At 54.1% G+C, this 22,548-nt stretch overlaps 6 protein-coding genes across 6 annotated transcripts; 2 read left to right on the top strand and 4 right to left on the bottom strand.

The window, feature by feature from the left end:
- Window positions 1-358: 358 nt before the first annotated feature.
- On the bottom strand, window positions 359-2,319 carry N0V96_002553 (uncharacterized protein; the record flags this gene model as incomplete). The annotated part of the gene is made up of 5 exons (XM_053187409.2): window positions 359-809; window positions 871-907; window positions 962-1,346; window positions 1,412-1,825; window positions 1,873-2,319. 5 exons carry the CDS (start codon window positions 2,317-2,319, stop codon window positions 359-361), a joined length of 1,734 nt encoding a protein of 577 aa, XP_053054913.2.
- Window positions 2,320-5,838: 3,519 nt separating this feature from the next.
- On the bottom strand, window positions 5,839-6,926 carry BET2 (Rab geranylgeranyltransferase; the record flags this gene model as incomplete). The annotated part of the gene is made up of 2 exons (XM_053187410.2): window positions 5,839-6,467; window positions 6,554-6,926. The coding sequence occupies 2 exons, from the start codon at window positions 6,924-6,926 to the stop codon at window positions 5,839-5,841; spliced, it is 1,002 nt and encodes a 333-aa protein (XP_053054914.2).
- Window positions 6,927-13,139: 6,213 nt separating this feature from the next.
- Window positions 13,140-15,490, top strand: N0V96_002551 (uncharacterized protein; the record flags this gene model as incomplete). The annotated part of the gene is made up of 3 exons (XM_065756551.1): window positions 13,140-13,689; window positions 13,859-14,665; window positions 14,724-15,490. The coding sequence occupies 3 exons, from the start codon at window positions 13,140-13,142 to the stop codon at window positions 15,488-15,490; spliced, it is 2,124 nt and encodes a 707-aa protein (XP_065614920.1).
- A 924-nt stretch (window positions 15,491-16,414) lies between these two features.
- Window positions 16,415-17,008, bottom strand: RRS1 (Rhodanese- sulfurtransferase; the record flags this gene model as incomplete). The annotated part of the gene is made up of 1 exon (XM_053187412.1): window positions 16,415-17,008. One exon carries the CDS (start codon window positions 17,006-17,008, stop codon window positions 16,415-16,417), a length of 594 nt encoding a protein of 197 aa, XP_053054916.1.
- Window positions 17,009-17,544: 536 nt separating this feature from the next.
- N0V96_002549 (mitochondrial 37S ribosomal protein mS29) lies at window positions 17,545-19,053 on the top strand (the record flags this gene model as incomplete). Its single annotated transcript, XM_053187413.1, has 2 exons — window positions 17,545-18,190; window positions 18,263-19,053. The coding sequence occupies 2 exons, from the start codon at window positions 17,545-17,547 to the stop codon at window positions 19,051-19,053; spliced, it is 1,437 nt and encodes a 478-aa protein (XP_053054917.1).
- A 537-nt stretch (window positions 19,054-19,590) lies between these two features.
- mcm7 (DNA replication licensing factor MCM7) lies at window positions 19,591-22,274 on the bottom strand (the record flags this gene model as incomplete). Its single annotated transcript, XM_053187414.1, has 5 exons — window positions 19,591-19,662; window positions 19,731-21,678; window positions 21,732-21,856; window positions 21,912-22,156; window positions 22,226-22,274. 5 exons carry the CDS (start codon window positions 22,272-22,274, stop codon window positions 19,591-19,593), a joined length of 2,439 nt encoding a protein of 812 aa, XP_053054918.1.
- Window positions 22,275-22,548: the final 274 nt, after the last annotated feature.

Genomic DNA, 22,548 nt, shown 5'->3' with positions numbered 1-22,548 from the left:
TATTCTCGCCCTCCTAACTACCCTGTGTTCCACCCCGACGCCATTGAGCGAGTATCCGCAAGCGAGTTAGTCGTTCCTAGAGGAAAGCTCGCCACACGTCGCCCCAATCTCAAAAGTGGTCTGGTGATGTAAAGGAACGCAGGAGAAGATTGCGTATCTACTCGAACAACTGTGGAGTATCAGTACTGCCGAATTCCGTCTTCGCCAGAAAATCAGACTTACTTGAAAAGAAAGAAATTGAAGAACGAAGCTCAGATAAAGAGTCTTTTGAAACCCCAGATCCGCATACCCAACTTTCCCGCCGTGGTGGCTTATGATGAACCCATATCACCAACGGGAACGTTATCGAGTTGCGCAACTAGGCCCCATGTCCATTCTGGTACACGCCCGAGCCCTGAGCGTGGTCATGGTGGCCGGTGCCGAATGTGTTCATCATGGGCATCTGCTGAGAAAACATCATCTGCTGATGGTTGTGATTGGCATTGATGGGGTTGAAGCCATGGTGGGCGGCGCGCAACATCGGGTTACCCCAGACCTGGTTGAGGTGATACATGTCAGGCATCGCGTATCCGTTGTAGATGTTGGGGTCCATATTGATGGCAGTGCTCATTCCGGCCTGGTTCAAGTGGGTGTTGTTGACACCATAGAAGTCAGCGCTGGTCATCTTGTGTTCCTGTACACCATTGTTATTTTCCTTTCCTGTGAACGTTCGACGTGAAAGCTGCTTTGCAGCCGGAGTAGGAGAGGCCATGCTCAGATTCGAGTTCGCGTTCATCGACCGGAGGGGCATACGATTGCGGACGTCGAATCTGCGCACATAGGGGTTAATACACAACATTACTAACATGATGAGAGCTTTCGGGGATGGACCTAGGCTCATCCTTGACCGCAGTCGAAACCTTGGTGCCTATAATCGGAGTCAGTGGGTGGGCAGGAAGACGGATGTAGTACAGGAACTTACCGGCACCGCTGCCACCTTGGAATACGTCGGGAACGTGGCCAGTAACGGTGAAGAACCTCTCGTTAGGACCCTGGTCGGGGCCTCCCACTTCCTTGTGAGATTCATCAAGATCGACCATCCCAGCATAGCCGAGAGTATCGCTGTCACCATCGGCGGTGCTAGCGATGTCGCTCGTGACATCGAACTTCTCCGAGAGAGACTCGCTGTCGAGCTCCGAGATTTCTTCCTGCTTGTAGAAGCCATTCTGAAACTGCATAGCCAAAGCAGAAGATGCACGGTGAGCGGCTTCGTCAGCGAGCTCCTCCTTGACAACAACTCCCGAGGCATTGCCATCGTCCTCTGCGGCACCGCTACGTCTCTGACGACGTCTAGACTTCTTGACAACCTGTTTGAGCGGTTAAAGTGATTAGCCAATTACTTCTCTGCCTCGTGGCATATGCTTTGACTAACCGGACTTCCCTCGACGGAAGGTGGATCATAGACATCACGAGCTCTCTCGAACTCCAAGTCCAGATTGGCCACAATCTCCAAGGTGGTGATCGCCTGAGACGAAAGCTCCATCTTTCGAAGCACAGAGGCGTCCTTGCGCTGGTTGCGCTGCTTCTTCTGGTCAGGGGTGGCGGCATCAAAGATACCCATGCCCGGCCAAACAGTTCCCTTGAGTCGAGCAGACTCCAAGTCGTCGGGACCCCACTCAATGGCATCATCGGTGGGAGTCGAGGCCGAGGCCAAATCATCGTTGTCACCGTAGTATGTGATGGCCTGCTGCTGGCCAAGAAGTCGACCGGTGGGAGGAGGCGTGAACATGGAGTCATCAGCCTCACGCTTGACAAGGGTCGAACGAGCCTTCTTTCTCTTGAGAGTCTGTCACAGTCAGCACATGAAAAGTCTTTGCTCGAGAGGGTGCCTACTTGAGAAGTTCCCTGTCCAGGTCGCGAGATGCCTCTCGCCTTCTCATCCTTGGCCTTGAGGCGCTCTGCAAGCATACGCTCGATACCATAGTCCTTGTACCACTTATCGTAGGTGGTAACTTTCTCTGCGGCGGCGAGATCCTGAGTGGCGCGGATTCTCACATCGTTGTGAGTCTGAAGGTGGCCCTTGGAACTGAGGTGGGTCAGGAGATGGGAGAGGTCGGAGAAGCGCGGGGTGTTCGTGCAGACAAGGCAGACGAGGGGAATTCCAGGACTGCCCGAGGGCTTGGGGTCGTCGGGTGGGTTCTTGGAGCCAGGGGTCTTGCCGCTGGTCTTGACAATGGACGACTTCTCAATCTTGATAGGCTTGAGCTGCTTGGTCTTGGGTGCTTTGAGGATTTTGACCGGCATGACATCGTCGGCCTCGTGGGCTGCAACGGCGGCCATGTTCTGTTCAGAGTCAGCATTTGTAGCCCCTAGTTAATGCATGAAGCCAGTCGTTACTGACTAGCCGTCTTTCCATGGTCTAAACAGAGCGAGTGGGATGGAAGACAGGCTTGTTTGCTCGTAGTAACCAAAACACAAAACGAGGGGAGGAAGAGAACGACGGATATTTCGAATATCAGCAGACAGAGAAAGGGCAGCACCCAGTAATGAAAGCCAAGGAGTGAAGTCGAAATGCTCAGTGCAAATGGGAGGTGACAGTGGAAGCAAAGGGGGCTGTGATGGGAGGAGGAATGTCGATGATTGAGGACATCCGACGAAAGAACGGATGTATCGACAACGACTGATGTACCATCCAAGAGGGTGGGCATAGACTCCAGATAGGAGAAGGGATGTACTCACGGCTTGAGCAGCAAGAGCTGCCTGACGTCTGGGAGCCATTTCGGAAAGACGGGAAGAATGATGTTATCCATAGTAACAACAAGCCTGCCGTCCCAAAATGAACGGAGAAGGTACGCTGGTGTGAGATCGAAATCTGGCAAGAGGTGGTTCTTGAGGTTTAGGTACTCTTTCCTGCGAAATGAATTCGTCAGTGACAGAAACTTCAGAAATGATGGAAGCTATGATATCGGCGCTTTCTCAACAGATATGAAACCTGTGGAAAGAGCAGAGGCAAGTCCCGGTCTTGTCACCTGACGGAAAGGGGCAATGTCGCTTTGAGGAAGGCACCGGCAATTCGGACCCTCAAGGCCCCGGCCTGAACATGTCGTCGCCGACCAACTGCCCATTGGCCCGGGAGAACGGCGGCAATTTAATGCTGAGACTCCCGTCCGATTTGTGACCCCGATCCTTTCGCAAAGGACAAGCCTCACTCGATGGATGGGGGTGAATGACTTACCAAAGTACCACGGATTGAGCTCAAGTTGAGAGGTCAGCTGTTGATGCTGAAGACCACGGGGAAGAGACGGGTTATTGTGTGTTTTTTGGATCTTATGAGACAGGCTTCGTCAATAAGGGATTCTCTCCAAGAACTTGTGGCTTTTCAGGTAATGGCTCACTGTGTGTCCTGAATACAGCCAAAAGACTCTTGGAGTGGCGTATGCTGCTGAATTGCTGCTCTGGCAGATAGATCGTATCACCAATCCAAGGAACTAGATTGCTTCTGTATTGAAAAGTAAGTAAGAGTAGACCAAGGCTGTCGATGTGTTTGTAGAGGAAAGGAGGAAGAGTTTGAGTTCCAGAGAAGAGAATGGAGAAGAGAAGAGAAGAGCGAGTACAAGAAGCCCAGGGCTGTTGCCCTTCCTCAGCTATAGGACTAATAGGGCGAGAGCAGAGACTGGCTCCCGCCATTCCTGATTGAACAGAATTGGCGGGAACAGAGAGTAGCTCTCGCCATTATAAGTTGACAGGATAGGCGAGAGCAGGGAACAGCTCCCGCCGTCCCAAATCCAGAAGAACGGCAGAATCAGATCCTAGCTCTCGCCGTCTCAAGTCGAACAAGACTGGCGAGATCAGGAGCTGGTTCTCACCGTCTCATATCAAGCGGGACCAGAGACTAGCTCTCGTCGTCCAAACTTGAACAAGACGGGCGGGATCAAAGACTGGCACTTGCCGTCTCAATTTGAACAAGACCGACGGGATCAGAGGCTGGCTCTCGTCGTCTGACTTTGAACAAGACTAGCACTCGCCGTCTCAAATTAACAATACTAGCAAGATCAAAGACCAGCTCTCGCCATTCTGAATTGAACAGGACTGGCATGAAGCTTCTTGAACCAAGCATAGCTCCTGAAGCAGGAGCAGAGACGAGCACTCGCTGTTTCTGTATTGAAGAAAAGGGGCCAGATTTGGTGCACACTTGAAGGTGGCTCTCGCCTCTTGAACTCGACATAACATGAAGAAAAAGAAAACCAAGAAATGCGATTCAAGCACCCGCACTTGCAAATGCGCTTGAACGTACCACTCAGAATAGACAGTCTCTCCCAGACCGTAAAGAATCTTCTGATGCTCAAATGTAGAGACGGAAAGGGTACATGAATACGAGTAGTAGAACAGAAAACTTGCGATGGAGGCTTTGTTCGGACGAGGTATCTGAGAAATAAAAGGTCGGGACGATAAAAGCAGTGCGATGAAAGCGATCACTCGATGAAATTTAGACCGTGACGAGGATGACAGTCGATGGTGAAATTTGCTCAGGAGAACAAGAGCAGTGAAATCAAGATAAAAGACAATGGTTCGCAGCAGAAGGAGACAAAAGAGAGGGGTCAATCTGAAAAGTATTGTGTGAAGAGTAATATGGATGGGAACGTGAAAAATGAAGCCAAAGAAGGTGCTTGGTGATGATTTTGGCGTGAAAATAGAACAACACCACGTACCTAGTTCCCGAATTTCTTGAAGAAAAAAGGGCGAAGAAGTAGAATCTGGTATTCCAAGTGCTTCTTGTCGATGTGAATCTGCGAATTGCTGGAAATCCCCCTGATGGATAGCGGGAGGAGGATGAGGATGTTGGTCCTGAAGCAGTGCTTGGAACTGGATTCTGCGAAGGGCGAAGGCGATCCGATGATGGTCGTACAGATGAGTCTGGAATGAGAAGGAAAATACAGATGCGACGGTGTTTTACAGACGGGTGTATTTTGAGAGCGGTGAAGGTAATGTGACAATGTGATAATCGAAAGTAGAGAGGAATGAATGCCTGGACAGGCGACCGAATGAGACGATCAAAGTCCAAGTGGATTGTATGGTTGTTGGTGAAATCTCCAAGACGTCGAAGATATCGAAACTTCCGACGATATGGAGGAAGAAGATGGGTTTGTTGTGACGGTGGTGGAGGACGAATGGAAGTGTGTGAGAGACGAGAGAAAGGCAGACGCGTGTGGTGGGGCCGCTCGGTGAGCCGGTGGGTGGTCTTCCCGAGCGGAGGGTAATATCACCACGAAGCTAAGCCTACACCGACCGAGGAGCACGTGACTGGGTGGTTTGATGCCGAAAAGGGATATGGAATGAGGGTCTGGCGGTCTGAGAAGTCTTGGTACCTTATCTGGCTTCAAGGCTTCAAGATGAGGGTTCAGTAGGCGAGCCAGTGAAGCGCGCCAGGGGTATCAACTCAATCTTCGTGCGGGTCGGACCGGGCTAGAGCAGTATGGAGTATGAATGCAGAGGAACGGGAATCTGTAGATTGGTTTACCTTCCAACTTTAAGAACAGGTTGGTGTAGATGTAACTGGACTGAATTCTGTTGTGTTATGAAGGCTGGTGATGAATTACTTTATGTATCATTAACTTGTTCTCATGGGTATCTGAAGCCTTCAAGTATCCCAGAGGCTATTTCACAACAAGTCGTGAATGAGACCACGCAAACTGTGAAGAAGCAGAGACTATTGCTTCCCTATCGCGATGTATCCCCATGTCTACTACCATCGCAGGTTCAAAGTCCACAAGCCGTAAGTGGACGTGTATTTCAAACAACCAGGCGTTCTTCGACCAAAAGCTGTGCTTCATACACTGGTCCTGCTTGCCCATCGACAGCTCATGACGACTTCCTTCCCAGCACCCGATCAATCGTCGGCTTCGGCATACAATACACCGGATCAACCTCCACCGTACCCGGATACCCCAACAAACTCAACCCCGTCATCCCGAAGCACGTATGCCACACATCAACCGTATTCCCCGGCCGATCCGAAATACCCCCCAACTCCTGATCCTGACACTTCAGTATAAACGCAACAAGCTTGCCCCGATCAATCCAGTGCGTCCGCCCGATGATCTCAAGACTACTCAGCACCCACCAACTATAACACACATCCTCGTCCTTCTCCGGCCTGCCGTTCAGCCCGCCGCCCGCAACCTGCCGCTCGCTGAGCCACCGGCCCAGCTTATCCGCCTCCACGAGGTCCAACCGGCCGGCGATGGCGAGCGCCGCCACGCACGTGAAGATTTGGCCCGAATGCGACTCGTCGCCTGGGCTGACGCCGTAGCCGCCGTCAAAGTTGGTGCAGGCGACAATGTGCGCAACGGCCTTGTCGACATCCACGAGAGAGAGCAGGCCCAGGAGGGAGAGAGCGTTGAAGGCGCCGTACAAGAAGCGCGTGTCCTCCTCGCCCCATTCGTCTCCTGCAAAGGTACCGCTTTCACGGTTCTGGAGATCCGCAATGACTTGAAAATGGCATATGTTAGCCCACTGCTCCCAAACCAGTGAAATAACGAGAGAGAGGAATGAGTGTGTGATTTGTATAACTTACACTTGCCAACTTGCGCCTTCCCTTTACCCTTACCCCTCGCCTCCAACTCATGCAGCGCATCAATCATGACCAGAATCTGAACAGCACTGACAGTGTACAACATATGCGCGTCGTGGCCCGGCGCGGCCCCGAACCCTCCGCTCTCATGCTGACACGAGAGCACGAAGTCAATCGTCTCGTCCCGCGGGAGCGCTTCCGGGTGACCGAGCAGGTGTAGCGCGACCAGGCCCCAGTAGAGGCCGTTGAGGCGCAGGTGTTCCGTCAGCCAGTAGTCGTACTCGTCTTTCCGGGTGTCCAGGCTCTGGACGTATTTGACATGCGCCGCCGTCGCCAGCTTGAGCTCGTCTGGCAGGTTCTCGAATTGGGCCGCCATGACGCCACGGTTTTTTCTTTGGTTTTTTTTCTCTTCTTGTAGTAGTTAGTCACCCAGTGTTTCTAGCCGATGAGGAATCGCAAAAACTTCGTGAACATTAAAACTGAACCAGGTCTTTTCATTAATATCTAGGCAGGCGTGAGAGGATGGAAGAGGTGAGGTTGCTCGCTTAGGTAATGGTGGTGCAGGGCCGGTACGCAGGGTTCCGCCGACTGCCGGACCGTGAAGTCCATCCAGTGTGGGGTGGCTTCGCCGCCCTCACCGAGGTGTGTAACCCACCCCATGCTAACCGGAGCCGAAGGTGACGTCCGTGACGTCTTCATAGCCGGAAAACTTATAGTCGCCCTCTTACTTGGTGATAGCCTCGCTCACTCTGTGTGGTAAGTGCAGCATTATTTTTTCTGGGTACTCTGCTTGAACGTAGCCAGCTGAAATGCCAACCTCGAGTTGGGTTGAAACGTTGTAGAAACGGGTGACCGAGAAATAAGACTGAGAACTAAGCCCATCTTCGACCCGGAATCATCAAACAAGACTAGGTTAGGTTTTCTGGCAATATACTAGACGTCTATCATGCAGCCTCACAATAGCCCAAGTACTGCAGCCAGATCGGATCGCTTATCGTGATCCCATCCTCTTTCTGAGTCCTTTCATGACAGCTTCATCTTAACCGAGTGCCGGATTACGAATAAACACCTCCATGAGAATGAGGAGGATGATGCTTGGTACGGCTATTGATAGTGGCTGGAACTCGTCTCGCAAAAACTTGCCGTCCAATAAATGTTGAATCTTGTACTTGTTCTTGATAGGTAGCGAGATGGCGGGAAAGTACTTTAGGTTTTTGGATCGACGACAAGGAAGAAGGATAAGAAACGCCCCTTTCCCGATCTCATCTTGGATGGATGAGGATTATGCAAGACCCATCATCAGAAGATCCCAAGCACGGAGTACAGACGGGGTCACCAGAGCCGCCCTGGAGGGCACTGTACATAGGAGAAGAAGGTGGCCAGGACTAGGCAGCGGGAAGAGGATGGTGCAGGCTTGATCCTGCGAATAACCTCACGCCCGCCGGGCGAACTATGACATATCGGGCAACCTCCCTTTTGAGATGGCGTGGGCCAGAGCCAGCTCTCCCGAGGAAGAAGCAGCGTCGTTGGGCCCGAATCTGCGCACCCAGACTCTACACATGTAAAGACGGGGGTCCTCACGGGCAAAACACAGTATCCGTACAAAATACGTGCCACCTCCATATTGACAGCTGGAGCCATCATCCAGGCTTGTGCCCGGCCAGGAGTAACAGAGGCGAAGCCACGCTGCCACGCTGCCATGTGCGCGTACCAACCCTCTTTTCTGGGTCTTTCCCGTCCGGACACCGTTCGGGGCGTTGTTGACATTTACACATTGTGCCCACCTTTGCGGGGCTTTTCCCAGCGTTTGTCGAAGAAACACTACCGAGTTTCAGAGTGGTCGGTTGTGTGCCTGAACTAAGCTCCTTTCGGACCAATACGGTTTACATTGGAACTCGGGCCTGTGCGAACCTTGACGCCGTTGACAGAGACCAAGTACTTTGTTGACCCTGAACGCAGAGTGCTATATTCTTTTCATGGTATGGCTCCGGGAGACTTCGTTGATATCCCATTATTCATGTTTCCAGAGCTGATGTACGGAAGTAATGGCTGTAAAGCTGCTTTGCGACAAGGCGCAAGCTAGTTATATCTTTGACTAGGCTTGAGTGTGTCAACTCATAGCCGAGAGAGATCGCCGCGGCAAGTGGGTAGCTCATCGTTGATATTTAGCTACCGAACCCGCTATCCGTTCGCGAGGCACTTGATCGTTGACGACACGCCGTGGGCTTGGAGTTGATTACAGTGCTGCGGAAGTACCCAACTAATAGAGCCAAAAATACATTGGGCAAGTGAATCTGGGAATACCTAGAATCAAATGTAAGTAACCTCAATTGTCTTCTGTTGTTGATACCGAGGCCACTTTTCCATGAGAAGCCATACAGCGAACAATGACTTCCTAGTACTGGCTGAGCTAGATGCTTGATACCTTGTATACGCTTGCGTTCTCACGATCTCTGACCATCTTGATTGACAGTGCGGGATTTGGTACAAATGACAATGACGACAGCTCCAGCGTAAAGTTCGGCAGAGTTTCTACCTCTTCTGCGCCATGACCCGTCGTCTCGTCCCTCTGGATAACTTTGCTCAAAAATAGCCCTCTAACCAAAGAGAGTGCACGTTTTCGGCACAATCTTTTGAGATAAGGCTTGAGCCGGCACGTTGCGGCAACGCTTGACGTGCTCGGTTCGAAACAAAAGCCAGCATACGTGCATTGGTTGGTTGCCAACCTGTCCGAGGCTTACGAGTTGGGAGGCGATGATATGCTAGATGGCTTCGTGTTGCCTGTGCTTTGCAGATGGACGCGCAGTAGCGCGACTCCTTGCCGTCAGATCGGTGGGCAGACGGCAAGCTTCTTGTCTTCTTGTCGGGCCAGGGAGGCAAGTTGAGCGAGTCGAGCCGAGCTCACCGTTGGACGGAGTAAGGGGATCTTCGACACGGGCTTCCAAACACTCTGGAAGGGTCTGAACGTGCAGAAGAACCGCACAGAGTGCGTCGGTAGCGTGCTGGCTGCGTCGCGACTTGTCACATCATGCCAGATCAGTCTGTTTCTCCGTTTTCTGTCGGCAACGCCTAGCCTCGTCTTGCAAGCGTACTTTCGTGGTGTTCTGACCACGTCGTGCTCCATATCACGGGTTGCTTCAGGCTTCATCCCCTCTCTCACATTTGAGGTAATCTGCTCGTGGTCAGTCACCTGAACTTGCGGAGCGCCTATCGGACTTCGGAGGTGCCGTCATCACGACATATAACGGCGCACAGCTTGATGCCCGAGCGGCGGGACCACAGACGGCCGTACTGCTGCGGAGGCACTGACCGTCTTGATACTGCCAATCAACGTATACCGAGATAGACGATTGGAAAGATGGCCGTTTCCAAGGGGTGTCTGCAAGTTGTGTCATGAGGTAATGCAACGCTTAAAGCTTACATGGGCGGCAGCAAGCAGTTAGCACCCCTGGCGTTGCTCACATTCCAGGCCATGCAAAACGTGGCAATCCTAGAATCGACTGCGTTTCAAGAGTCTGGCCGCCTGGCAGTCCAGTAGGCAATGTCCTCGAAGAGTCAAGATGAATAGGGTATTCATTCAATGCCTTGGCATGGGACACCGACTGAGCCGACTCCCAGCGACATCCCTTTCAGCTTGGTGTTTAAATCATCTGCAAAAGACAGAGAACAGACTCCGTCATCGCTATCGGAACAAGATTACTTTATTGGCCTGGGTCGTGTTGGGTGCCGAGTCTAAGTATACCGCTTGCGAATACGAACCGTGACACGGACGAAGAGAACACCGATAGAATTGAGATATGTATTCCCTTTTTTGGTACAAACAATGCGCCCAAGCTGGTGGTCGCTATTGATGAACGACTTGTTGGTTGTCGCGAGTCCACAAAGAAGGCACTTGTGAAGGTAACCTGATGGTGAGGCGGGCATGGCTGACTCTGCGATCCAAGACGGCTCGTCCAGAATGGTGCTTGGCAGGTATGGCTTCCCAATAGCTTGAGCAATGTCAATGTCATACAGACGTGCGCTGCCCAAATCGACACTATAGGAGGACCGGACCGCGATCTGTGCGCGGCGACTGGCGGATGAGACTGGCAAGCGGCAAGCCGTTGGCCTTGTTCGTTGTCGGTCGACTAAGGCTGTTGACGCAACTAGGCCGCAAGCAGCCACGGTTCTTCGGACGTTCTTGGTGATAAAAGACCGCTTGAGGTAATTGCAGTGACGAGGGATAATGAATGGAGCAAGGAGGAGATTGAAGAATGTATCGGTTTTAATCGCCAGAGCCGCATTGAGGCCTAACCGGCACTGTACGGCACCAATGCACCAGGCTAGACGCGCACGCCGTATCCGTAGAGGCCGACATGGGCGACATGGGAATTAAAGAGAGTTGAGCAACAAGATGAGGGTATTCCGATATGTCGTGTTGGATATGGCAAGGCAAGGTATCCGGAGCGGAAGGCCAACACGAGGTGGTAGCTAGCGCAGCAAATGATGTTAGTGCGTAGTTGGAGCAAGGTACCTTACGCCGCAAATGAAGTGTGATGCGGTATCAGGCCATTGGGAGAGAGAATCTACGAAGTCCAGGGCTTTCAGGAATTAGCACAGCCCGAGGCCCCCACAGCGACCTGCCCAACGTTCTCACCCGGTGCTTGTCGGGATTGACACCAATAAGCCAATTGGCAATTGCGACCGGAGCGCCTTCTCTCCCTGTCGTGCCGCGTTGTGCCCCATTCTCTCCTCCAAGCTCCCCGCCGGGTGTCGAGACTCGAATGGAAGGCGATGCCTGTCACCAGTTACCACCACCCCGGCCCTCTTTGCCTTCCTCCGCCAGGTCCCGTTCAGGGTCGGATCCACACCGGGCCATGGCTCCTTCCTGCCAGTGACAGATTTCCCGAGTCCCCCCTCTTATGTACAGCGTACTCATCTTCCATCCACTCAGAGTCAACGGAAATACGCCTCTTTTCGGACGTCTCTCACCACTGTCTGAGGTAACAGCTGGTGACTCCACAGTTCCTCCTCTCTTGTTTTTCTTTGCAGGCAGGAACTCGAGTCTCGACGAAAGCAAGCGCCTTCCCTCTGAGGTTGGTTGGTAGGTCCCCCCCCCCCATGTAGCTGTACCTTACAGATCGTGTGCTTGGCTCCCGGTTCCAGGTACAGGCACGGACGTAGACAGGCCTTACGCTGGCTGCCACATCTATCCTTTTGGTAGGTACCTTACCTCGGGCACTCTGTACTCTGTAGGGGAATTGTTCGTTTGCAACTGTGTACCCATCAATCAATCCTTGGCCGAGGTACCAACATCTATCTTTCTTTCTCCCCCTCACAGTCAATCTGCCCGTTGTTCATGTTCAATAATAATTGAAACTTCCTTCACATTCAACCTTTCTCAGCCACCTGGCCGTTCACGTGCCGTTGTCACATAGGTAGGAATACAATAGGGAACAATCCAGAACAAGTCAAGCCAAAGCCCCCGTAACTCCGGTTCAGTCGTCCCCCATCCTGCAACGCCCATCCCCATAGTTGCATCAGCCTCCTTTTACACGCCCCGGCCTCTCCAACACGGGCGGCTTTCACCTTATAGCCATACTGTACTTATCTCAAGGAGCCTTGGGTTGTACCCTTACCTCACTTTACCTTACTGTTTGGTTACCAACCTAACCTTGTACCTATCCCCCCTTCTTCCCTACCATTCACTCTCACACACCCTCTCTCTCAGGTACCATCTCAACTCCTCCTTTCATTCACTCACACACAGTCACTCACTCATACTCACACTCTCTCTCACCCTTCATCTCCCTCTTCTTCTCTACACTCCATTGCACACTTTCATCACCCGCCCACACCTTAGGTTATGTTAGGTTAGGTGTGATCTCTATTCCCTCAATCGCCCACCTACCTACTACAGATTTCTATTCCTTAGCCTGTCTTCTCCATCTGGCACTTACCCCCTTCCACCTCCTTATATCCCCGACAGATGCGTGATCCGTCTGGTCCCAGTGCGCGCACCGAAACAGTTGGCCCTCCTGCGGCAGAGAACGAATCAGGATAAGGACCGTTTCTGGGCCTCCTTGTCCGTCCCATCTCAACCTATCCCATCTCATCCCGATCCTGATTCTGATCCTGTCCTGTGCCCTGTGTGTGCCTGTCTCCCCGTCGCACGTCGCACTACTCTCTCTCCTCGCCGCACCAGTACATACACACAGTCTCTCTCTACCGATACCGCTATTACCACCACCAATACTTCGTACAGCTTGAGCCCTGAGGTAGCCCATGCAGGCCTGGTGCTCTCTCTCTGGAGTCTGCCTCACCTCATCCACATCACTTCACGGATACCGGTACACCACCTAACTTACCCTGGGCTGCTGGATTCGTACCGTACGGATCCCCAAGCTGGGTGGCCCTGACCTGATTGAGGAGCTCCTGCGCTGCCTCTCTGCCACCACCCATCACCGCCCGCCCACCAACGCCTTGCCTGTGTCGCCGCGCCCTCTGGGTATCATCCTTGACCGGGCCCCCAAAATCTCCTTTTTCATTCAGCTACCCGGGGAATAAAAAAAAAAAGAGAGAGAGAGAGGCACATTATTAATTTCCTACCATGGGCCGGAAGCATGCACCACAGCCGCTGACGCTGTCTGAATCTCAAGCCTCCTCCGACCAGCCTGAAGACGTGCCGCGCTCTGCTGAAACCCTCGCCTCTGCCGTTCCTCCAAGCGCTGGCTCTAAATCGCAATCCTCTCCCAGATCTCCGCGCTCTCCCTTTAGGTTCACTCCGAAAAGGCCCAGCGCAAGTGGCAAGCAGTCTCTTCAGTTGACCGACGAGCATCGAAACTTTCAAGACCAAGACGACGACGACGACCTCGAGCAGTATCAAGCCATCTCCTCCGCCCTCCACCGCGCCTCCGAAGACACGCCCCCTCGCCAGCATCATCAGCACAACCCCATCAGCCCTCGTCAACAACAGCACCGCCCCGACGAGCCATCCCGAAGACCCTCCAAGGCCGCCGGCTTCTTCTTCAATTTCACAAAGTCTGCCAACAAATCGTCCCATTCTCTCGTCTCCCCCGCGCAGTCGCCCTCACACCCTCAGCGCCAGCACCAGCAACACCAACAGAGCCCGATCCAGTACCCTGACTCGAGAGGCGAAAGTATGTCGAGGGGCCCCGACAATGCTCCTCCCATGAGCAGCCAACCCACCCAACCTTTAGGTACGAGGATAACTTTCCTTCTTGAGACCGCAGTGTCCACTGCCTGTGCAGCTGGGGCCCACTACCTGATCCATCCCCCGTTTCGCCTATCGTGAGACCATTTCTTCAGTCGCTGACCCGTATGCCATTTCACCAGCAGATCCGTCCTATGCTGAGCACTCCGTCCAAAAGCCCGCACCCACCCTGCCGTCCCGTTCCGACGTGTCTTTAGCCTCTGCTGCCGACTACGATACTTCTCCCGCCCAACCCTCCTCGTCCAAGAAGTCCAAATCGAAGCCATTTGGTCTCTTGAGCCGCAGCAAGTCGCTTCGCGACAAGGACGGCTCAAGCTCTCGAGACAAGCAACCCAGCCCTGTGCCCGTAACGATTGTCGAACCCGAACCGTCGCATACCTCGACGAGCCGTAATCACTCACTCAACAATACCAACACTGGACCCGACAGATCTGCCAGAGAAATGGTGAACTCTACCGGGCGGAATCGCTCGGAAGACCGCGCGTCGCCCCGGGAAATGAGCCACAAGGACAACCATAGGGAAAAGGACCACCACCCTCGGCAAAACTCGTCTTCGCAAAATGGTGGCTTTTTCGGAGGACTGAAGAGTGGCAGAGACATTATTAGCAACCGGTTATTCGGCAAGGGTGGCCGTAGTGGAAGCACGACGGAGAGGGAGCCTGTCATTGACGACGAGCACTACACGCTCAAGACAATCAACCTGCCTCTCGTCGAACAAACGCGCCGCACACGCATCTCGAAGCGCTTGGAGGATTCAAGAGACAAGACGGAGTTTTGGATGCCAGCGTTCCCGTGGCGCGCGATCGACTACTTGAACTATAAGGGCTGTGATGTGGAAGGCTTATATCGTGTGCCTGGCAGCGGGCCGCAGATCAAGAAGTGGCAGAGGAAGTTCGACGAAGGTTTGTTCATTGCATATGCGTACGAAAAGATGGTGCCTAGCTAACCGTCTCTCTCTAGAGTACGATGTAAACCTCTTCGAGCAGCCGGACCTCTACGACATTAACATTATAGGCTCCATGCTCAAGGCTTGGCTGAGAGAGCTTCCCGATGAGCTATTCCCGAAGGCAGCCCAGGAAAGAGTTGCGAGGGAATGCGCCGGCTACGAGACTGTGCCTCCACTATTGGTCGAAGAGCTGTCGAACCTCTCGCCATTCAACTACTACCTTCTTTTCGCAATCACCTGCCACCTCAGTCTGCTCCTAGCGCACTCCGACAAGAATAAGATGGACTTTAGGAATCTCTGCATTTGCTTCCAGCCATGCATGAAGATTGACGCATTCTGTTTCAGATTCTTGGTCTGTGACTGGCGCGACTGCTGGAAGGGCTGCAAGAACGAGGCAAAGTTCATTGAGCAGGAATATCAATTGTTCGACCAGCCACCCCCAAGAGGCCTCTCGGAACCGCGCAAGCCCTCTCGTGAGACGAGCGAGGAGCCTGCAGCTCCTGCAGCGCAGGAAGAACCCATTCCTACTACGTTGGACGACAGGGCGGGATCGTTTTCGGAAAGCAGTAAGCAGTCCAGCGCTGTCACCGAGCATCAGACCAAGGAGAAAGACAGACGGCTAAAAAAAAAGCCCCTCCAACTTTCTGAGTCGAACGGCAGCGTCGCATCCAACTCGACGATGGGTACGACGCTGACAATTGACAGCGGCCGTGAGCCGCGGGGTTCGAACGACTTGCGGCCCTTGTCACCCATCAAACCTCTTTCACCACTCGGCTTCTAAAACACCATTTTGAGTATCCTTTAGTTTCTTTCTTCCTCGAATACCCAGGCGGAACTCGTGTGTATAGGGAACACTTCAGCATCACCAACAACAACATCACTGACGACATCACGCCACTGACGACTTCCGTTCTTCCTCCTCCGAGCGTCTCTCCCAGCCCCGGTCCCGTGCCAAGCCTATATCGGATGCCACCAAAGGTCACGGCATGAACGGATGACTTTGAACCACAGACCGGGTGCTTCTTCATTTGCGACACAGCATTATGCTATTTGGTATACCCCCAGGGCATCGAACCGTATCACAAAAGCCGTCGATTTTACTGTTTTCAGGAAACTGCGTTGGCCGAGCTCTCATCGACATGCAGGTTCCTGGTAACCAGAGCTACATCAAGAGTGGCAATCACATGTAGTAGCTCTAGGTTTGGGTACCTAATTTTTTTCTTCCTTCATTTGCTTTGGTGAGGTGCCGCGGATATAGCGTGGTTTGGTCTTTAGTAGCATCGTAGGAATTGGGTGAGCGAGGAGCATTCACGAGATGCTGGATGGGGGACGGGTGACGACTCATAGGGCCACGAACAACATGACTGCAGGGGTTGGTGGAATCTCTGTACAATATAGGACTCTTGTATGTAGGACAAAGGGGATGCGCTCGGCGACAGCCGCGTCATATGCTCCCCCATTTTGCAAAAGAAGATCGGAGGACAAGTTCACAGCAAGACTGACGACTCGTAGTAACGTGAGTTGTAGCGGGCCGAATCTTGGGCCACAAAGCGCTTCCATTTGCTTTTTGAGATACCGATGCCGTCTTCCTTGGAACAAAAGATGCCGAGAATGATTTTTACCACCATATGAACGCCGTAACCATATGCCGAAACCCGAAGCATTACATATTCCGCATCCCAAGCCTTCCACTCGCTCGTCTCTTTTACCGCTTCTCCCGCTTCTCGCCGGCTTCGCGCTGGTTCTTTCTCATTTTTCTCTCGTTGCGCTTGATCCTCTCCTTTCTTTCCCTCCGCTTGTCGCCCTGCCAGGTGGTGCCCTCCTTGCGCTTCGCCTCCTCCTTGGGATCGACCTCGACGAGCCAGTCGTCCTCGCCCTTCTTGTTCATGCCCTTGTACCCCCACTTGGCTCGCCACTCCTTGGTGTCCTCGTCAAAGACGAGGTTGCGGCGCTGCTCGCGCGTCTTGGGCTTGATTCCGCGCTTGGCGGCGAAGCGCTCCCATTTGGTGGGCTCCTTGGCCGCCGGCACGGGCTTCTCGCGCGGGAGAGGGGTCGAGGGGTCCGGGAGGGAGAGAAGGACGCCCTCGGGGGTGCTCTGGAGGGGGCAGGTGGTGAGAAGCTGGTTGATGAGGGCCTGGGCGCCGTCGCGGGCGGTGGCGGCGAGGGAGTCTTCGATGGCCGACTTGTCGAGCTCGAGGGGGTTGGGGTCGTTGGCCAGGAGCAGGCCAAGGTCGAAGTTGTAAGGCGTCGGCTTGTTCACTGCGACGGGCAGCTTGGGGCGCGAGATGGGGAGCGCCATTTTTGGTGTACGTATTGTGTTTCCTTTTGTCGCCAAATCGGTGATAAGTTCCTTTCTGCGGGTTTGCGCTTGGGTTTCCCTTTCGAATGGGTTGTACGTGGTGGTTGTCTTGTCTGGCGGTTGCGCAACTAAGGTGGGATACTCTTGAACTTTTTTTCCTTTGGCTGGCTGGGTTTAGGAAATTTCGATGGGCGATAGCGATAAGAATCGGAACAACTGACACCGCTACGCCGGCTATTGATGCAGCCAATCAACGCTGCAAATTGGGTGGTGCACCTTGTTTCCCCGTTCGCTAGGTGCTACCAGGGGGTGTGGCTTTAACGTCCCGAGAATTTACCATCGAACTTTTTGGGGAGAGCTTCCCAATCGCACGACGAACCAGCAAAACTCCAAGGGCGAAGCTGCGTCGGACGGAAAACGAAACGCTGGCCGGCAACCATTCGAATGGCATCACAATAAACCAGAGCGGATATCCACCCTACCGATAATCGACTCAGGAAACCGGCGTCCATTTCTTCCCCCGGCAATCGCACATAATGGCTTCCGCAGCGAACTGCGCGCGGTGCCTCACCAGGCCCACGACCGCCGCAGCAACAGCCCCCCGAATCCTCTCGCAGCGCATCGTGCCCGTCATCACCGCGTATGCCGGCGCCCCCGCGGCCCCCTTCTCGACCTCGTCGGCCGACGCCGCCCCGCGCACCCTCAAGATGATTGGAAAGCACATCCGTCGCGGCAAGATCAACCAGAACTCCAAGAAGAAGAGGGACAATGTCAGGGTCAAGAAGCCGGCCCCCGGCGAGAGAAAGGCGTTCCGCAAGCGCATCACGCTGAGCAACAACAATGCACTGGCCGTCGAGGGCCTCAAGGAGATCACCAACGAGACGCTGGCCGCGGCGGCGAGCAAGGGGTCCGTCGTCGGCCTGCCGGATAAGCTGGTCGATCAGCTCCGGACGCTGGAGGCGTTCAAGACGACGCAGAACTGGGGCCTGTTCCGGAGGCCGCATATGCTGGTCAGGGAGGAAACTGTCAAGCTTGCGAGCCGGCTGGATGCTGCCGTCAAGGAGAAGCAGACGTTGAGACTGGCGTTGACGGGCGGCAAGATTGCCGGAAAGAGCATGCTGTTGCTGCAGGCCATGGCTCACTCTCTGATGAACAACTGGGTGGTCATCAACATCCCCGAAGGTATTTACCTTCTTCTCTAGGAACTTGAGAACCTTTTTTAAAAAAGCATCCGTCACTGACCAAGTAAACCAGGCCAAGACCTCACCAACTCCAACGCGGACTACAGCCCTGTGCCCAACACCAAGCCCCTCCAGTTCTACCAGCCCACCTACACCTTCAACCTCCTCCAGACCATCGTCAAGACCAGCGGCCCCGTTCTGGAGCAGTACAAGATTTCAAAGGAGTACCCCGAGCTCCTCCACGTCCCCAAGGACGGCACCCTCCTGGACATCGCCACCGCCGCAAAGGAGCCCGAGTTCGCCTGGCCCGCCTTTCAGGCCCTTTGGCACGAGCTCACCACCAACCCAACGGGCCCCCCTGTCCTCCTCGCCCTCGACGGCCTCTCCCACATCATGAAGATCTCGGCCTACCGCGACCCGACCTACAACCTCGTCCACGCCCACGACCTCACCCTCGTCCGCCTCTTCGCCGACGCCCTCGCCGGCAAGACCCCGCTCGCCAACGGCGGCGCCGTCATCGCCGCGACCTCGCGCAGCAACGCGCCCCGCTCCCCGTCCATGGAGCTCGCCCTCGCGCAGTCCGCCGCCGCCGCCGCGGACCAGTTCGTCCCCACCCCCGACCCTTACCTCAAGGGCTACGACGACCGCGTCTACGAGGCCGTCCGCGGCGTCGAGACCCTCGACGTCAGCGGCATCAGCCGCCAGGAGGCCCGCGCCGTCATGGAGTACTGGGCCGCCAGCGGTCTCATGCGCTCGCGCATCGACGAGTCGTCCGTCGCGGAGAAATGGACTCTTGCTGGTGGCGGTGTCCTCGGCGAGTTGGAGCGGGCGAGCTTGCTCAACACGCGCGTGTTGCAGTATTAAAAAAGGGGGTTTTTCTGTTCTGTCAAAGAGGGGGGAGTCTGAGGGGGGGAGAGAGAACGGTGTAAAGAAAGAAACGTGTATACATGTACTAGTGTATCAAGAGATGCCTGCTTGTAGAAGGGGAGGTAAACAAAAATTCTGTATTATATAACCATATCATCCAAAGTTCATGGGAATTCCAATGTGTTACAATTATTGTTTTGCAATACCCTAAAAGGTGAAAAAAAAAAAAAAATTCAAAAAAAAATTCAAGCCAGAATCATATGTGAAAGCGGGAGAACGCGATTGATGCTGGGTTCATTACTTTTCTTTTTCATCTCGTACGGAAGTGGACAGCTGGTCCATTCAAGAACGCTCCGCCAGAATGTTTCTCCCGCTCCTCCTCCTTCTTCTTCAATCATGTTAAATACCAAACGCCAAGTCCCAAAGGCTTCTTTTTTACGAAGCAAGCTATGAGAAAACAACACAAGATTCGAGCTAACCACCAATCGCGCAACAAGACTACTGCTACTACTCCCACATGCCCGCTCAAAATTCTTATTCGTCCCTCTCTGCGCCGTTGGAGGTGATGAAGACCAGCCTCGTACCGTTTCCAGCCGTTTGCCAGACCTATTCGATACCCTGTCAGCATTGTGTCCAAAATTGAAAAGTGATAAAAATTGGGCGGAAAAACTTACATCAAGCTCATTGTACTCCTCCAGAGCCGCAAGCCACTGGTCCTCAGTGAAGCCCTTGGCAATGACACGCTCCTTAACCTTGCGAAGACTGAGCTCGACACCGAGCTCCTCCTCGTCATCCTCGGCGTCGTCAGCGCGGCAGGCGCCGCTGTCGGCGAGGGTCTTGACGAGGTTGTAGATTCTGCTGCTAGCATTGAGGCGCTGGCGTCCGTTGGCGGCCTGCTCAGCCGCAAGACTCTCCTTGGAGGCCTCGACGAGGCGCAGGGCCTCGTCGACGTCGTCGTGGGTGACCTCGTTGCTGAAGCGCAGGCGGGCGAGGGCCTGCGCGAGACGGACGACACCGAGGAGGGTACGCGGTGTGGTGTGGGTGAATTGCTCGCCCTTCTTCTCAGCGCGCTTTTGCTGGCTACGCATGCGCACATACGTCTTCCCAATGTACTCGGAGACGGAGGCGGGAACGACAGGTCGGTACGTGCGGGCCTGAGCGACGTAGGAGCGGACCTCGTGGGGGGAGAAGACGACCGAGTCGGTGCCGATGTCCGGGTGGCGCTGGTGCATGTGGACGTAGGTGACGTGCTTGGCGAGCTGGGCATCGGATTCGCGGGTCGGTGAGTCGAGAAGGAGGAAGATGATATCAAAACGAGACAGAAGAGCGGCGGGAAGGTTGATGTTCTCGACGGGGGAGATGCGGGGGTTGTAACGGCCGTAGATGGGGTTAGCGGCGGCGAGGATAGAGGTGCGGGCGTTAAGGGTGGTGGAGATGCCGGCCTTGGAGATAGAGATGGTCTGCTGTTCCATGACCTCGTGGATGGCGGTGCGGTCGTTGTCGTCCATCTTGTCGAATTCATCGATACAGCAGATACCGTTGTCGGCAAGGACGAGAGCACCACCTTCGAGGACCATCTCATCAGTGACAGGGTCTCGCATAACGGCGGCCGTCAGACCGACACCACTTGAACCACGACCGGAGGTGTAGACACCGCGAGGGGCGACCTTTGAGATGTATTTGAGCAATTGCGACTTGGCCACACCAGGGTCACCCATGAGGCAAATGTTCAGGTCACCACGAATCTTCATGCCGTCCTTGACCTCCTTTGTCACACCACCAATAAGTAGAAGAAGAAGAGCCTTCTTGACATCGAGGTGACCAAAGATTTCGGGGGCAATGGACTTGGCGAGGAGCTCGTAGACTTGGCCAGACTGTCTGTATTGGTCAATACGACGAACCAGAGCAGGGTCGACAATCATCTCAGAGTAGGCCTTCTTGTGCTGAACGATGTGGTGCGCCTCCACGTAGGTATCGGTCAAGAGGCCGGCCTTCATCGCCTTGAAGCCGGTGTAGGGTGTGGGGAGGAAGATGCCAGAAATGTCGACAACGTCGCCGGGATTCACCTTGCGAACGGAGGTGCCGTAACACAATACGGTCAGAGTTCTAGGGATCTGGCCAATGGGCACCTGCTCAGCCAGCTCCTGGACCTTGACCTCCTGGAAGGGCAAGAACTTTGAGGCTCTTGAAGAAGGGTGGAGTTGACCCTTGGCTTGGTTCGTCTTGCAGTCCTCGGACGGGCATACGGTCAGGGGACCGTATGACTTGTCGTTGACGGGCTGGAAGATTTCGCACCCGCAGCGATCGCAAGTGTATGCGCTGACTTGTACGATAGGCTTGACGTCGGAAACTCGGGTGGCAATGGCTCGGATGGTGATGAGGTGACCCAATTGCTCGCCCTTGACCTCTCGCACGGCGAGCGCCTTGGCGGGGTGGGAGGGAGTCTCGGATCGGGGCTTGAAGACGAGGGTATACCGGCGCGTGAGCTCGGCAGGGAACTTGTCCTCAGCAATGCTGGGATCGGGCAGCTGGCCGTCAACAGGCTCAGTAGCCTGCCTCTGAAGATTATCGTTTCTCTGTTTTCTCCGCTCCATGAGAACATCTAGCACATCATCCTTGAAACTATCGACCGTTAGCCACGATGCCCCTGAGTGACAGGTGCCTAGGAACCGTACGTGACATCTTCGCTAGGTTGAGGCATAAGCTTGTCGACAGCTCTTGACATAAGTTCAACGTAGTGTTTGGTGTTGATTTCGATAGAGTGGACAAGCTGAAGTTCATCGCCGAGAGATGATTCGAACTGCGATAGTCAGTCCCAGTCCATGGCCTGCATATGGAGAGCCAGTGCAACTCACACTCGCCAAGTCGTCTAGGTCAATCAAGACCTCATCAATCTTGCGATCTGCCAGTTTCTGCATCATAACCTTGTATTTCGGGCCGGGCGGACTCCTGGCCTGGCGACGGGTGCCGCGTGTCTCGTCATCCTCCATTACCTCATCGTCGCTAAAGTCATCCTCGTCTATCGTGATATTTCCAAGGGCATGCGAAATCGTTTGCTCGGGAGACGCCTTGAAGTCTGTGAGGAAGGATTCAAGTGCATCTATTGAAGGTCAGCACGGTCGTGATGGCAGTGCGGGAGAAGCCAAGAGCATCAAAGGGTTGGGCATACTCTGCTGCGCTTCGTACGCTACTGGCGCCTTGAACTGACGGAGCGCCATCTTGACAGAATCTGTGCGATCTCGGCTGTGGGGTTGGTTTCCTTCAGTCTTGGGATACGAATCGTGTGTTCGACAGCAGCGATGCGGTGATGAGATTGCTTCACTTGGTCTCTGCGACAACCGCGGGGAGTGTGGACTTTGTGGTTCTACTGCTATCGGATTGAAGATTATTTGGCGCCGGGTGGGGGGGCTGGGAAGAATCGAATGTGAGATCAATGCGACCAGGGGTTCAGAAATTGGCCGGGCGACACGCAGGGACGCGTCGCGGTTGGGA

The sequence above is a fragment of the Colletotrichum fioriniae genome, assembly GCF_027942845.1.
Source record: "Colletotrichum fioriniae strain IMI 355084 chromosome Unknown scaffold_2, whole genome shotgun sequence".
In the NCBI taxonomy this organism is placed as follows: Eukaryota; Fungi; Ascomycota; class Sordariomycetes; order Glomerellales; family Glomerellaceae; genus Colletotrichum; species Colletotrichum fioriniae.
This window is presented reverse-complemented; position numbering and strand designations above follow the sequence as displayed.